This window comes from Citrus sinensis, chromosome 8, assembly GCF_022201045.2.
Source record: "Citrus sinensis cultivar Valencia sweet orange chromosome 8, DVS_A1.0, whole genome shotgun sequence".
NCBI classification, from domain to species: domain Eukaryota; kingdom Viridiplantae; phylum Streptophyta; class Magnoliopsida; order Sapindales; family Rutaceae; genus Citrus; species Citrus sinensis.
Genome location: NC_068563.1, coordinates 7,189,640 through 7,207,290, shown reverse-complemented (window position 1 = coordinate 7,207,290; position 17,651 = coordinate 7,189,640). Strand labels below are relative to the sequence as shown.

Genomic DNA, 17,651 nt, shown 5'->3' with positions numbered 1-17,651 from the left:
AACCAATGTTACGGTTATTTTATATCTTAAAGGAACAAATATTACCAATTTTTATTTATTACAGATCCAAAATCTAGTTAAGGAGCAAAATTTAGCTAAGGAGTCATAATGAAAAATCTTAATTGATTACGACAGTTTAAGATTTGATTAAAATTAATTGTTAAATAAAAACAAAACAAAATTTAAAATAAAAAATCAATTGTTAACCTAAAAATTAAAAAAAAAAATCAGAAGTTTGTTTTTGTATTTGCATGCAATTTGAGGCAGTGCGTGCTTAATATAGAGATAAAATTACTCAATTATATAATATTAATTAACGACATTGAGCTGTAAAACATGTCGTGTCTTCAATTGGTCCATGTTCACCTTTAAACTTTAGACCTTTTCATTCTTTAGGTTGTAACATCTTTGTCAAAAATTCTTCTAGTAATGTACATCAAATAAAAAGGTGCCTTTGTATTTTTCTTTTCAAATGTCGTTTTCATATTTATGTTATGGGGTCGCCCTAAGTTACGTTTTACTGTAAGTTACAGCCCGTGATTTAATTAGTCAACCAGTAAAAATATGCCACATGTATGTAACAGTAAGGAATTGTAATTGGTGGAAACGGTTGGAGACCGATGGTAAAAGAGTCAATTAAGGTTATGTTTGGAAGGTTGGATAAATTGCGCGATTGGATTATATTTTAAGATTAATAAAATAGGTTAATTCTAAGGTATGTTTAGGTGTCATGAATTAATAGGATAGACTAAAAGTTTGTCAAAAAAATTGGGATTATTAGTCCTCATATTTATATGGGTTTAGGTGGAATAAAATTAAATGAAGAATTTGTATCCTTTTTTTCACTATTTTATTTTTCATTTAACCTAATATTTAGAAAAAAATTAAACATAGAAGTTAATTTCATAATTTTTTCAACATGTAATTTTATTTTATATAGAATATCAAAATTTTATTCATTAATTTACTTAAACTAGTATTGGATATTAAATATTAAAGTAAACAATTGTCAATATAATTTAAAAATATTATATTATTTAAATAGTTATTTAGCTTTATTAAATTAAATTAGCATAGTCATGTCCAATATTATACCGAACAAAAGATAGTATTATATAATCTACTCTAATTTAATTGAATTATATCTTTCCAAACGTAGCGTAAAAGATTACCTTCTACAATCCGTGGCAATAAATAAAAACGAGGTCGTTTCATGATTAAATTCTAAACATTAAATTAAGAAGACTCCTCTCTCTCTCTCTCTCTCTCTCTCGGTCACGTGAGTCTACAGCGGAAACAGTAAATGCGAAATTAGAAAAGAGAGGGAGGCGTAGACTCGCAAAATATCGTTGCTGAGTTCACTAGCCATCCCTTCCTGTAGTGCCAACACTCCATCACCACCATCAATTGCCAGCTCTGTAGTCCCGCTGGCAGCGTGCTTATTTTTGTCTCCGATAATCTCCAACTTGTGGGTTCAGCAGATGTTCCATTTGATGCCAAAACTTTAGGGAAGCTTTTACGTGTTGAATGACATATTCAGGTTGAACCATGCACGAAGAAAAGATTAATTGACAAGGGATGCAATCCCTGAAAGAGTGAAACATGATTTCTTAACTTTATTGAATTTTAACCATTTAACTAAAAATTGGATTTTTTCTGTGGTCGGTTATGTTTAATGTTCCTTTGTGCCTTTTCCTGAACTTTAAGTAAAGACATCTTTTTTGTGATTGGTTAAGTGAAAGATCTTCCTAAAGAAACGGGTATTAGAGATTTGAGGACTTTCTAGTGGGTCTCAGTGAAATGAATCACAAATGTTTGCATTTGTCTGAAGAAACAAAAATTAGGAAGACCCAAATGTTAAGCAAGAGAAGTTTCATCTCCTCCAAGAGGACCAAGACCATCCTCCTCAAAATCGACCACCGAATTTGTCATTTTATGCAGATGGACTTGCAAATCCAGGTGGAGCAAGTTGTTCATGTCTTGAATCACAAGAACTAATTATGCACCGGTGTGGCAGCGAATTAGTGGCTCGTTCAGCTTCAACGGACCGACGCCGCATGGGAGGTCGCCGCCTCTAGACTCATCTCTGATTAACAGTGCTTCCTCACCAATTTCCAAGTCAAGTTCTTCGCTGCTTAGATTCTTAAGAGAAAGGCAAGGACGGGTAGCCCATCAATTGAAATAACCAGTTCAATCGGGTTATCATTCGTTACTACTTTATGATAAATTTGATGTCGTCCGTTGGATTGGATACAAGCACATTTAACACTCAAGATTTGCCAGGCCGTAAGTTACACAAAACGTAACTTAGGAATTGCCATATGTTATAATGTAAATATGATTAATTTTTAGTGAATATGAAATTTGTCTTGGTCGTCTGTATTAAAATAATATTGTTTGAAAAAAATTATACAATAAATTATGTGTAAGGTCCATTTCTTTTGTCTTATATAAATTATTATGAAATTTTAAATGCAGAAGAAGGGACCTACGACAAAGATTGATCGAGTGCTTTACAACAAATTTAAAGGTGTCTTTGTATTTTTTTTTCAAATGTTATTTTCATATTTATGTTATAATATGTATACATACATATATATATATATATATATATATATATATACACATATATATTAAAATAATATTGTCTCATTTAAATTATATGTGAGACCCATTTCTTTTGTCTCATATAAATTATTATGAAATTTTAAAATAATATTGTTTGAAAAAATTATACAATAAATTATGTGTAAGGTCCATTTCTTTTGTCTTATATAAATTATTATGAAATTTTAAATGCAAAAGAAGGGACCTACGACAAAGATTGGTCGAGTGCTCTACAACAAATTTAAAAGTGTCTTTGTATTTCGTCATTTGTATTAAAATAATATTGTTTGAAAAAATTATATAATAAATTGTATGCGAAACCCATTGCTTCTGTCTTATTTACGTTATTACGAAATTTTAAATGCAAAAGAAGGGACCTACGGCAAAGATCGTTCTAGTGTTGTACATTGCCTTTGTATTTTTTTCAAATGTTGTTTTCATATTTTTGTTATAATATATATGATTATTTTTTAGTGAATATGAAGTTTATTTTGGTCGTTTGTATTAAAATAATATTGTTTAAAAAAATATACAATAAATTAATGTGAGACCCACTTCTTTTGTCTTATTTAAATTATTACGAAATTTTAAATGCAAAAGAAAGACTTACGACAAATATTGTTCTAGTGCTGTACAACAAACGTAGTCTTCATATTTATGTTATAATATATATATATATATATGATTAATTTTTAGTGAATATGAAGTTTGTTTTGGTCGTTTGTATTAAAATACTATTGTTTGAAAAAATTATACAATAAACTATATGTGAGACCCACTTCTAATGTTTTATTTAAATTATTACAAATTTTTAAATGCAAAAAAAGGGACCTACAACAAAGATTATTCTAGTGTTGTACATCAATTTTAATGGTGCCTTTGTATTTTTTTTCACATGTTGTTTTCATATTTATGTTATAATATATATATATATATATATATGTGATTAAATTTTTAGTGACTATAAATTTTATTTTGGTCATTTGTATTAAAATAATATTGTTTGAACAAATAATAATGTGAGGCCCATTTCTTTTTTTTAAAATTAAAATAATATTGTTTGAACAAATAATCATATTCATGTCCCCTCATAAATTTTAGATTGATTGCTAGAGTTGCGATTCCTTAAGAGGAGTTGGGAATAGAAATCTCATTTCCTAGAATAACAAAATTATCCCTACTGTATTTTAAATATACCCAAAATATCCTTTTTGGAAATTAAAAAATATAAATTAAAAAAACTGAAAATTTATTATTATTATTATTATGGAATTTAGTTATTGTTGTTATTATTATTGTTGTTGTTGTTGTTATTATTTTATTATTTTATTATTATAAAATTATTATTATTATCATTGTTATTGTTATTAATTTATTAATTATTACTATTATTTATTTATTATTGTAATAATAATTATTATAATTATTAATTATTTTTATTATTATTTATATTATAAAATTTACTATTATTGTTGTTGTCGTCGTTATTGTTATTAATATATTAATTATTACTATTATTAGTTTGTTTATTTATTTATTATTATTTATCATCGTCGTCGTCATCACCACCACCACCACCACCATCACCATCAAATGACAATAATTAACAAAAGATATTTTAATAAATTATTAATGATATTATTTTCAATAATATTATTATTAACAATCATTTTTATAATAATAAAAATCACAAATAATAATAATGATAATGATGATAATGACGACGACAACGATGATAATAATAATAGCTATATTATAATTAACTAACAACATTTTGGTAACTTGAAATAATTTAACTTATTCTGATTCTTACTCCCAAATAAAATAAACACATCAATAGAATTCCAGCCCATTCCGATTCTGATTTCTACAACTAAAGTAAACAACTTATTCTGATTTCCATTCCCCGTTTCCATTCCAGCTGATTCACATTCTAACTCATTCACATTCCAACCCATTTAGATTATTAACAATTAAACGCAACATTAATACTACTCTAAAAAATTGGTTACTGTTGCTTCTCTTTCTTTTTCAAAAATAAAAAATAACATGTACAAATGTTTCGGTAATTGTTTGTTGAACAATTCTAATTACAATTTTAATTATATTTACGATTGATAATTTCAGTTGCACTTATTACAATTAAAATTACAATTGCAATTACAATAACTACATCAATAATTTCAATTTCATTTTTTATTATTAATTCCAAATTTAATTTAAACAACTATTACAACTTTAATTTCAATTGTAATTCCAATTACTTTGTTACAATTACAATTTTAATCCCAATTACAATAATAATTACAATAACAATTGTACGTTATTTTAATAATATTTAACAACAATTACAATAAGAATAACGATAATAAAATTGTAATTGTAATAATAAATAGAATAGCAACTGTATTTACAATTTTTTTAAAGATACAATTGTAATTACAATGGCAATTATGATCACAATTATAATTGTATTATTAATTGTTATTAAAATTAAAAACACAGTTGCAATTATACAAGAACAATTGCAATAGCCGTAACAATTACAAGAACAACTTCTATTACATTGATAATTACATATCTGATCGCAATTACAATTCTAGTTGCGATTACAATTACAATTTCAATTAAAGTTCCTATTATAATCACAATTCCAATTCCATATTTCCAATCATAATGTGTTTTTTTTTTTATCGTTTAGCTAATCCTACTTAATTTGATAACTTAACAGATCCCTCATCAATTACATTACTATATATATATTGTGAAATCTGTTGAGATTTTAGACATAAATATTTATAATACAATCCACAGATATATTGAACATTAATTTTAAAAATATACCTCAAATCTGTGGGAGATATCTACCTTTATTTAAAAAGAATGAGTCTCATAAAAATAAGGCTTAAATTCATTCCTAGGGGAAATAAATAAAATAAGAGAATGAAAATCTTTAGATTCAAATTCATTCCCACGACAACTCCAAAGATAACCCAGATACAAAGCTTCTTTTAGAATTTCTTTGAATTTTTTTATTTTTAAGTGAGTTTTACCAAAGTACCCTCAACCATCCAAAAGATGCTAAACTGAGTACAAATGGGCAGGGAGGTATTTGGCAGTAGCGAAATATAGTCTATCTGAGTGACCTTAAACCTCACGAAAGGTTTCTAAAAATTACCCCCTCATCATAGGTGAGAAGGCACGTGCACCATTTCACTTTCCACCTTTCAATTCACACTAATATAGAATATGGATTAAGCTACAATGCAACTGTTTTTTTATACTTAATTTTTGTCTTTTTGTGATCCAACGGTTAGATTCAAACTAAGAGTTGTAAAGACTATTCCAACCTAAGAGTTGTAAAGGCTTAGATGTAATCATTTGATTATTAACGATGTGGTTCTTTATTTTTACTAAAAGAATAAGAAAAAATTAAATGTCAAAATTTTGACACATTGATCCGTTAAATATTTTATTATCAAAAGTAATTTGGTAAATGAACATATTTATATATTTAAAATATGGATGGATTATTTTAACTTGGTAAAATACTCTCCACTTCCATTTACTAAAAAATCCAATTATATTTTAATAATACTATTTTGTATTTAGTGTAACAGAAAATTAGATAAGGTTTTATATAAATTTTGACAATATTAAAATGAAAAATAAATAAATATTAAATAAATGCTTGGATAGTCATTTAAATTCATAATAGAGTTTATAAATAATATTTTTAAAATAATAAATTTCTATACGTAAATTTGAGATTATGTAAAATTACTTATACTTTATCCCACGTATGAAGCTGATCAATTATTTGTTTGATATAAAAAAATAAATTATATAATATTTATTCTATTACTTAAATTTAAAATTATAAAGAATGAAACTTAAATTTAAAATTGATTGAGAAGGTGATAGAGAGAATAAAGTTTTAGAATTTTAAAATTATTATATTTTAATTGGGTTTATTACATAAAAGTATTAAAACTTATAGTTTTTATTATTTATAGCAAACAATAGGGATTGTTGAAGAAAATGCTAAATAAACTTTTTAGAATTTTGAAATTATTATATTTTAATTGGGGCTTATTATATAAAATTTTTAAAACTTATAGTTTTCATTATTTATAGATAATTACAGGGACTGCTAAAGAAAATACTAAAATGGTGTTTGGTAAAGGGGGTAAGATATATATATAAACAAACAAACAAACAAAAAAAAGAAAAAAAACAAAGAAAAGCGAAGCCACGAAGTGAATAGCAACTTATGAAACATGACTCGGACCTTGCTATTAAACCTCAATCATTTTTCATGCTCTTGGAAGTCACCAGATATGTGAGCTAGCTGCCCTCGTTTTGGTATGTTACTTTTGCTTCCTATATCAGTTACAGTTATTATTTCAATCTTTTTTTTTTTCTCCTAAGAATGAAAGATTTGACTGAGAACAAGGAGTTATGTATGATGTTAATTAGCTGGATATATCCTACGTTGTTTTGACCCGATGTTTATTTATATTGCTAGATGCAGCTTTTAATTTTCTCGGAAATTATGCGACTCTAACTGGGGCTTTCATCAGTAATTGAGGATATATAAGGAAGAAGGTATGAGATATTATTGTTTCACAGGCTCTTAATTTGATGTTTGTTTTACTTCCAATTTTGCGCGTTGGATTAAAAACATACCGTTATTATTTCAATCTTTTTTTTTTCTTTTTTCTAATGATGAAAGATTTGACTGAGAACAAGGACTTATATAAGATGTTAATTAGCTAGATATATCCTATGTCGTTTTGATCTGATATTTATTTATATTGCCATGTGCAGCTTTTTAATTTTCTCCGAACTTGTGCGACTCTCTTAACTGGGGATTTCAGCAGTAATTGAGGATATATAACGAAGAAGGTATGAGATCTTATTGTTTCATAGGCCCTTAATTTGATTTTTGTTTTACTTCCAATGGCTAGTTTTATGCCAATTCTGAGCCATTGGATTAAAAACATACGGACAAAATGATCAAGAACTTAAGTTCTAATTTTTTAATGCGTTTTTTCATTAATTAATTTTCATTAAATTTTTTTTGCCATTTGTTTCCATTAATTTAACTTAACGTCAATCACCTCCAAGTCAGTACTGTTGACCATACTTTAAAATAAAATTAATTTTCCTATCCAAGTCCCAACATGAGTCCATTATGCTCTCTTGCCATTTCAAATTGGTCCATTTAATGCGTCTTTTCAATTGTACAACCACAATAAAAATTGAAAGTGGCGCATGCTCTTCTATTTTCTTCATGAAACCCATTTGGCCAATTTTTAAACAAAATTTTTATTAAAAAAATTTGATAAATATATGATTACTAATATAACTCTTTTAAATTCGACAAATAAGCTTATTTTGCAGATTATCTCCCTATAAATTATCCTTATACAAATTCAATTCTAATTCGAACATTAAAAGAATTCACATAAATTAATAAAAAATCAATTTTTTTATATTTGTTTCCAATTAAAACCTAATTAATATTATTTACGTTTCATTTGTTGCATGATTGATTCATTTGAATTTTAATTTATAACAGACAAAAATATTATCTTACACTTGAAAAGTCATGTTCGATGGCTATAAAAGTTATGACATGGACCGTTTAGGTAAAATTTTAAAAAATACAAATACTATAACTAGTAATAGGTCCAAACTTCTGAGAATAAAAGAAAATTTACCCCAATTTTTTATCATACCAAATAAGGTGTCATTTATATCTATCGAATAATAAGATAGGGTAATAAATAATTTAACAAATGATTAAATTAATTATCCAATATGTGAGTTCAATGAACATTTAAAGGAAAAAGAAATTAAGATATTATTTGAAATTATGGTATTATTTTATTAGAATCTTTATTAAAGGTAAAAAAAAAAAAGAGTAATCATCTTGAAACCATTCATATTTTTTCATGAGTGGGCTTGCATGGGATGTTGAACTCCTCTAATCTCTAATACTCTTTTTAATTGTTATTATGGGTGGCTTTTCAGTTATTCATCACTTTTATCATATTCCCCATGCAACTGCCTGTCTTCACTCGCAATGCACAACAAACTCTTAGGTTTATCCGGATTCTATAAAATTTGTTGTTTGATATTTTTATTTAAAAATTTCTAAAGTAATCCAATTTCAATGTAATCCATCATATATAACGTCAACCTTATTTTATTCTCTTCTGTTTTGCATTTTGCTCTTATTGATCAAAGATGGCGTTAATAAGCCGAAAAAAAAGAAAATTAAAGCAATTAAACGTTCTCGTTCGATCTTGTGATCAAGCCTTGATGTTTTGCTTATAGCATACTGAGATCAACTTGTTAATTGCAGATAAATAGCATGGAAATTTTATCAGGTGTTGCATCAAAGCTTGGAGAATTATTGGCGGATGCAACCATAAACCAAGCTCGCTATCTGCTCTGTTTCAACAGCATAGATAAAGAACTTAAGGTTAAAGAAACCAATTTGAAGAAGGAAAAAGATGGCATCAATGAAAGAGTAGAACAAGAACGACAAATACACCGTGCTATAGTAGTCGAGAAAGATGTCGAGACATGGCTTGAGGATGTAGACAAAGAAATGGCCGACGTTCGAAATTTGAAAGCAAAGATAGATGAAAAGAAGAGTTGTCTTAATGGATGGTGTCCTAATTGGGGTTGGCGATACTGGCTGGGTAGAAAAGCATCAAAGAAGACTAGCAAGTTGTCCGATCTGCTACAAGAACGCATCAAATTCAGCACAGTTGCCCGTCCTAAATCTCTACCATCAGACAAAGAATTGCCTATACCGAGATGTTTTTCTCCTTTCAAGGCTACAGAGTTGGCTTGCATTCAGATCACTGAAGCACTAAAAAAAGAGAGCACAAAAATGGTGGGATTGCACGGTCTCGGTGGTGTAGGGAAGACGACCTTGGCAAATTTTGTGGGCAATCAACTTCGGCAACAAAAGATTTTCGATGAAGTTGGGATAGTCACTGTGTCTCAGGATCCAGATATAATAAAGGTTCAAGGTAAGCTGGTAAAGTCGTTAGGCTGGGCGTTATATGAGACAGATGAAAAAGAGAGAGCAGATCGATTGCGGTTGATGTTTTCTGAGAGTAAAAGCAGCAAAATCCTCATAATCCTTGATGATGTTTGGAAACAACTCGACTTGGAGAAAAAATTAGGTATTCCCATTGGTGATAGAGACAATTGTTGCAAAATCCTTCTAACCACTCGCAAAAAGTCAATTTGTGGTTTTTTCGGTTGTTACCCACAGATTGAACTTGGTACAATAACACCAGAAGAAGGATTGACTCTACTAAAAATGAATGCCGGTATTAATGTAAATGACTCCTCCTTGGATGGTGTTTCAAAACAAGTTGCCGACGAATGTAAGGGGCTGCCTTTAGCTATTGAAGCTGTTGGAAGTGCACTAAGAGAAAAAGGATCTGATGAATGGAAACTAGCACTAAATAACCTAAAGGAAGCAAAACTCTATGCAATAGAAGGTATTGACAAGGATGACCAAGACGTTTACGGTTGTCTTAAATTCAGTTACGACAATTTAAATAGTGAGGAGTCCAAGTTATGCTTCTTGTTGTGTTCTCTGTTTCCAGAAGATTATGAGATTTATTTGGAGGATTTGGTTGGATACGCAGTGGTGGTTATTTGGTATCAATGTGCTCCGTCAATAGAAAACGCCAGAAGCCGACTGCATGGAACGATTAACGCGCTCAAAGCTGCGTCACTGCTGTTAGACACTGGTAATGACAGATCTGTGAAAATGCATGACATAGTTCGTGATGTAGCCATATGGATAGGCTCAATAGTTCTAGAGGAGAAGAAATTTTTTAGTAAAGTTGGCATTGGATTGGCAGAACGGGCAATGAAAGAAGGCCTGGAACAATACAGAGGAATCGCTTTGGTGGAAAATAAAAAAGAAGAGCTTCCTAGTGGTTTGGTATGCCTTAACCTTCATATTTTGCGATTGGAGAATCCTGAATACGACCACGAATTGCAAGTTCCAGAACATTTTTTTGAAGGGATGCCAGCATTGAAAGTTGTCACTATAATAGGTGGAGTTCTTTCACTTAAATCGCTTCAGATCCTCACCAACCTCCAGGTTCTGCAGTTGATTCGATGTGAGGTGAGTGATGCGTCTTTCCTTGGAAAGTTGAAGAGGCTTCAAATTCTTTTTCTCAAGAAATCTCCCATTGAAATTCCAGAAGAATTGGGGGATGAACTTAGTAGATTGAAACTTCTATATATTGATACCAGTTCTGTTTCTCCTATTACGATAAAAAAATTTCCTCAATTAGAAGAATTTTATGGTCGGATAAAAAATTGGGAGGTTGAAGGGATGAGTTCAGAAGAAAGCAATGCCAGGCTTGCTGAGTTGAACTCCCAAGTTATATGTCTTCCAAAAGACTTTACATTCCCGAAAATGCAAAGGTACGTCATCAGTAATGGTCAATTATCTGCTCATGACATGGAACATGGTGATGAAACAAGGAGCTTAATCATTGAGAATTACCCTCATGAAGCGACCTCGCTCGTTATTTTTTCAGCATTGTATCAAAATCTGAAATTTCTTCGTTTGAAGGGGTTAATAGGTTGTCATAATATTGTGCCAAGCATAGATGAAAGGGGCTTAAATGAGTTGACTCGTCTATTTGTCAAACAATGTGAGGATATAGAATGCATAATGGACGCCTCTAAGTTGCCGCATGGAAAGAGTGGGAATCCTGTGGTGCTCTCAAGATTAGCAGAGTTATTTATGCAGGAATTACCAGAACTGAAGTGGATATGGAAGACGCCCGCCCAACATGTGATCAGCCTCGAAACTCTCACAGAATTGGATGTGCAAAAGTGCAACAAGTTGACATATATCTTCACGTTGTCACAAGCCCGAAGTTTGGAGCAGCTTAAAAGTCTTTGTGTAATGGATTGCGAGAGACTGGAATGTATTGTCGAAGCAAAGTTTGATCACAATGAAGGGGAAATAAGTGTCGAAGGTGGAAATACGATGCTCGCCCTCCCCTTGTTGAGAAGATTAACACTTCGAAGTCTCCCAGAACTCGTCAGCTTCTGTTCAGAAAATTATTGTTCAATTTGGACAGCATTGGAAGAGTTACGGCTTCATTACTGTCCCAACTTGACCATCAATAGTACTGAACTTAAAGCCAATTTGCAGTATCTCAAAGAGGTATGTTTGTTTGTGTTTATGTTTTTTTTTTCCTTCAATTTTACTCGAAATGATAGTTTAGCAATAAATTTTATGATCAGCCATTAATTATTTGGTCCTATGGAGATGATGATGATCGTGGATGTGGTGATGATAATAATAATGCTCAAATATCTTAAGGAAATTCCTTTATTTTAGGGCCTAAAATTATTCTTCAAATGAAAGTCATATCTCATTTTGGTTTAGAAAGAATTGATGCAAACACTACTGAAGTGTATATTATATTACTCAAATTCAATTAATTAGTTTATCAATCCATAGAAATTAATAGAATACTAATTTTTCTCAAACAATATAATGTCACATTTATATCACTTCACATGATCTCTTTTAATTAATTTCAATTTTTTTTAAAATCCATTACTTTTTAATTATTTTATTAGTTTACATATGTATTATGATATTTTTGCGGTGTTCATCACTTATCATGTGATAATCCTAGCTGCTAATAGATTTTAATTGCATCAAGTTATTTATTTATTTGTCTCAGAACTTAAATACTCTATATGTGAACAATTGTTCCCATTTGAGTGACACGATTCCAACACTGTTGAAGCACAGCTTAAAAAATTTGGAATATTTGGGTATTATGGAAATTGGAGTACAGGTGGTATTTCAAGTGGAAGCTATTATCGCTGAGGGACAAGAAAACAAACTATTCCCATGTTTGAAGAGATTGAGCTTGCGCGATCTTCGAGAACTGCAAGTATTATTATATCACGTAGGTTCCACGCATAATTTTAGCCTGCAAAGTCTTACCTATTTAAGAGTGGATGGGTGCACTATGCTGAGACGTCTCTTCTCATCAACACTTGCTCGAAATCTGTTGCAATTGAAGGAGTTGAAAATTTATAATTGTCGAGGATTAGAGCAAATCATTGATGAGTATGAGGATGAGGATCATCTCCAACCTGTATGTTTCCCAAAACTCAAAAGCATCACTGTCGGTTTTTGCCCCAAGCTAAAGCATCTATTTCATATCAGCGTAGCTCCAAGTCTTCAAAAATTGAAGTACCTATTCATAGAAGCTAATGATGAATTAGAAGAAGTATTCTGGCATAAAGATGGAGCAGACGTCACGGATTACAATGAAATTGTTATGAATGAACTTCGGGAGTTGGAACTGAGAGATTTACCAAACCTCACCAACTTTTGGCCTGCGGGTTATCAGATCCCAGTTCCATCTGCATCCTATAGAGTTGTTGTTCGTAATTGTCCCAAGCTTCGTGGAAATTCATAAGGAGAAGATGATTCTGAGAATTCTGGAGCAGAGGTAATTCTTGAGAACTTTAAATTAATTGACTCTATACATAATTAGTTCATGTTTTCGTTTGTGATAGCTAATTGATCTATCCTAAAATCAAAATTTCTCTTTCAATATATATGTGTTATATTATAATTTTCTCTGTTTGTTTTTTTTTTATCATTTTATTCATCATTCATTCGTATTTAATGCCTAATTTATTGGTTGGATATATAGGCACAGCAAACTACAGACGAGGAAGACGCCAGCGAAGAAAAAGATGGCAGCGAACATAAATGATTTTAAAAAATTCCAAAAATCCAAAAAAAAAAAACACATTTCAGCGCGTTCAGTTCGCACAAGAAACTAAAAATAAGCTTTGTTCTATACTTGTTTAATATTTAGTGCGTGCTCAAATTGTGAAGACTAAAGTTTCAAGGCTTTGTTGTATGTATCTCAAGATTTATTCAACTTCAAAATTCACATGTTCCATTTGCGATCATTGTTTCTTTAATTCTTGAAATTTTGACAAAAGTGCTGGCTAAATTGATGGCCTTTTCGATGGGCATTAATTGGGCCAATTTAGTAGTAGCACGCATTTTGTATTGAGGAACTTCAAAATGTTCTACCTTTCTAGACGGCGAAGAAAGTGTGTAATGTCGTGACAGCAATAATTTTTATTTTTTGTGTGATTAGTATTGGTTATTTTTGGAATCTGCAAAAGTGAGATTTTATAAACTCATAAAAAGTGAGATTTTTGTTACCCACCCGTTCTCCCTGGCTTGTGGAATGTGCATTTGAAAGAGCATTTTGTAAAATGATTTTACTCAATTATGTTTTTATAAAGATATTTAATTTCCTTTATTTTTCTTAAAGTATTTCAATTATTTTTGGTTTCACAAAGCATTCAATTATTTTTCTGTTAAATTTTTTTTAGTTGCTTCATTAAAGTTTAAATTATTGCCAATCCATCCTTAAATTGTTCTATTATTAAAATTACTACAATACTTTAAAGTTGTATCATTCATGCACCTTAATTTTACAATTTATATCATTCGTCCATTATATCGTTTGCTTCCACTAAAAAATTAACAGAATTATAATAAATTGACCATTTTACCTTTGAAACTTAATTTAACGTAAAAAGATAAAGGAAAATTATTAATCATATACCCTAAGTTTGTCCTAAATAGTTTGAAAATATAAATTTATTTGATTTTCTATTTTAAGTTTGTAACTTATATCAACCAATGTAAAAAGACATGGGAAAATTATTAACCATATATCCTAAATTTACCCTAAATAGTTTGAAATTTTGAATTTATTTGATTTTCTATTTTAAGTTTGTAACTTATATTAACCGTCCACCAAAATGTTAACATTGTTAGAACAATTTATAGAATTTAAATAAAATGTTATTTTACCCTTGAATTTAAGGGCATTTTTGACTTTGCACCATAACTAATATAATAAATTTAGCTTTTTTAATTATGAAATCGAATTAAACTATTAGATTGATTGGCCATTTATGAATTAGGGTTTAGGGTAATTTTTGGATTTAGTTTATTAATGTAAATTTATGATGATAAATTGAGAAAATAAATTAGAATATTTTTAATTAAGAAAAAAATAGAGTTTATGTGTATTTAATTGAATATCAATTATAAAAGTAGTTTTTTGCTTTAATGTTTTAAGCCATTATTTTATTTTTTATTTTGCATATTGAGTGTCTAAATTATCCTTATGAACTCATTAATTACAAATTGCAATTAACATCTTGGAGGTCATAAACTTAGATTGGAAAATTGAACAAATTTAAAATTTTGTAGCAATTTTGATAACATGGTAAGCTTAGATAATTTCTCTTTTATTTTTTTGTGTGTTAAATGTCTAAATTACCCTTGTGACGTCTATCACTTTTCAACGAAGTTAATGATTTGGTGGATAAATGATGCAGATTGTAAATTTATTGTAGATGAATGATACAACCTGAAAATATTGTAATATTTTTTTTATAATAGCGCTATTTAAGGGCGGACAATTGATAATTTCCTAAGTTTATAAGTTAAATAAAAATAGTTTTTAACCTTTCTGATACATTTTTGTACCAATAATGACATAGGGCTTGAACTTATTTGAAATCATAGCGGACCAGTGCTTTTTTTTTGGGCTTTAAATAGCTCTACAAATAAACACAATAATAGATGTTACGTTTGACACATATATTCTTTTCCCTGAATTTGCTCATTAATTCACAAAGTTATTGCACAAATTACTTGTCTCAAATATATCTCTTGAAGGAAATTTTGGAACTTTTGTTAATGTTATATTTTGGGATAAATGACAAAACATAAGCATAAAGATTAATAAAAGTTATAGGGAAAATATCACATATCAACAACAACAAAAAAAAAAGGTTACCAGGCTAATAATAATATTAGCTTGAGGCAACCCTCAAATCTTAAAATAACCTTTAAGTATAATTTTGGGTCATAGGCTTCTATATAATATCGGAGCCAAATTTATGCACAAGTGGATTCATATTACCTTACCACATGTAAGGACCAAGCAACAAATTCGGCTTGCACGTAATAGATGGTGATAGGAAAATTATCCCACATCAATTGGAATAGTTTCTAGATTAATAGTTTAGCTTGGGGCAACTTATTATGCAGTTGTTTGAACTTGCATCATGGATGATAATTCGTGATTTTTTGCGCCACTTATGTCTTTATGATTAAACGTAAATCTTATTATTCAATATTTATCATAATCAGCTTAGTTTTATCACTTCGTGTATCCATTTTGTACCCCTATTTTGCAATTCAAATGTTATATTAAACAATATAAACTATAAAAAAGTTCTTTACCTTCATGTCAACAAATGCACGTGAAATCACAATTCCTTCACTTGCTACCATTAACCTAAATTTTTTTATTCACAGTAGAAGAATGCGTATTATTTTTAGAACGTATCAATATTTTTTTTTCCTTGCATGTCCATGTTTTGTGACCAAGATGTCTTTGTAGCAAACAAGTTGCTAAGCAAGCCTAGAACACTCCTCAAACTAGCGAAGCAAGAACACTTGCGGAAAATTCTAAAGAGAAGTAGAGCAATATGGATGAATATGATTTTATTATTCTCAAAGAGAGAATATACAAGAGAGCTTTTTACAAAAGCTAGAGAGCTTGTGTGTGTGCTGGAGTGTTTGTGTGTGTGGTGTGGTTGGTTGGCAAATGAGGGGGCTCACCCCTATTTATAGGTATTAGAGTTCTAGGGGAGGAAACTTCCTAGCAACTTCCATAAATATCCTAGGGACCTATGTGGAGAAACTTAGAAACTTTTAATTTATTTATAATTTGTAGATAGTTCTAAATCTCGGGCTGGGCTTTGGTGATTTGCTAAGCACACTACGGTTGGCTGGTTGTGTTGGCGGCCCATTTCTAAGCTTTCCACTTGTAAGCGCACTCTATGTCTAGGCGGACTTCTAGCAATTGCCTTGGGTCCAACTCCATTAACTGTAGAACATGATTTAGTAAAGAGTTGAACTATTGGCACTCCTTCATTGATCTTATAAAACCCCTATTTTATTAAAATTACATTTAAAGACAAATAAAAATAAAATTAACCCCACTTATGTCTCTTCAACCTTATTTTTTTCTTTTTAAAAAAAATTATTTTAATTTATTTTGCTTGCACATGTATGATTTTTTTTTGACTCTATCTCTCTTCTCTTTTTCATTATAGATGAACAATTTTTTATGGCAATGCAACCCCCACTTCCACAGCCGGATTCATAGATTGATTGGAGAAGAACATCTACTTGTAATTGCATTTGGACTTATGGAAAATATTTCGATTGTTAATACCCGCAAGCGATTTATATAATAATTTATTCTCATTTCATAGGCACATATATGTTTCCTTGATTTTTTTTTTCAAATGTTATCATAGACATACGTATTCATTATTTATATAACAGATAAATAGAAATAAAATTACAAACGAAAAAGATGATTATTTATGGAAAAAGGGTATTTTCGACATTATGAGGAGTATAATTAGAAAAGGAGTTTCAAGAGAATTTTGGAGGGGTGCCAATAGTTGGACTCTTTAGTAAATATTATTAGTCTGATCGATGGAAGGTTGTCTAGCAGGAAAGAGACTGGTTGGCTGGTTCCAGAGGTCAAGGGACTTACAATTAATAGATGTTTCATTTTTCATAATTACATACACCTAGATCTTGCAATGTGGTGCTCAAAATTTAGCCAAGCTGGCTTTTTCTTTATCATAGGGGTACATTTGAATCGAAGATTGTCGTTGTTGAAATTGCCAGCATCTATTAATATTTCGTTCTGACAATATTTAACCAATACTTTCTTCAAAATTACCAAAAAAAAAGTATGTATAGGCACAAAAGTGAACAAAAAAAGGCATCTTCTCGACTCCCGAAGGTTTTGTTTACCTTCCTTTTCATAGGATTCCTGTGATTTTCTCTTCATTTCATTAATTTTTTTTCTCAGTTTTATACC

At 29.8% G+C, this 17,651-nt stretch overlaps 1 protein-coding gene across 6 annotated transcripts in view; it reads left to right on the top strand.

Annotated features, from left to right (window-relative positions):
• The window catches only part of LOC107178136 (disease resistance protein UNI-like), an 82,011-nt gene that overhangs the window by 18,754 nt on the left and 45,606 nt on the right, over nucleotides 1-17,651 (top strand). The window contains exons 1-4 of one of the 6 annotated variants that reach the window (XM_052432290.1): nucleotides 6,851-6,972; nucleotides 7,136-7,215; nucleotides 7,438-7,515; nucleotides 8,981-10,706. The exons of 2 other annotated variants lie outside the window; for them this stretch is intronic. In XM_052432290.1, the coding sequence (XP_052288250.1) occupies nucleotides 8,990-10,706 (1,717 nt within the window). In that variant the 5' untranslated portion in view covers nucleotides 6,851-6,972; nucleotides 7,136-7,215; nucleotides 7,438-7,515; nucleotides 8,981-8,989. Of the gene's footprint in view, nucleotides 1-6,850; nucleotides 6,973-7,135; nucleotides 7,216-7,437; nucleotides 7,516-8,571; nucleotides 8,718-8,980; nucleotides 10,707-17,651 lie in introns of those variants that run through there. 3 more of the 6 variants (XM_052432287.1, XM_052432289.1, XM_052432288.1) reach the window with 3 other exon arrangements.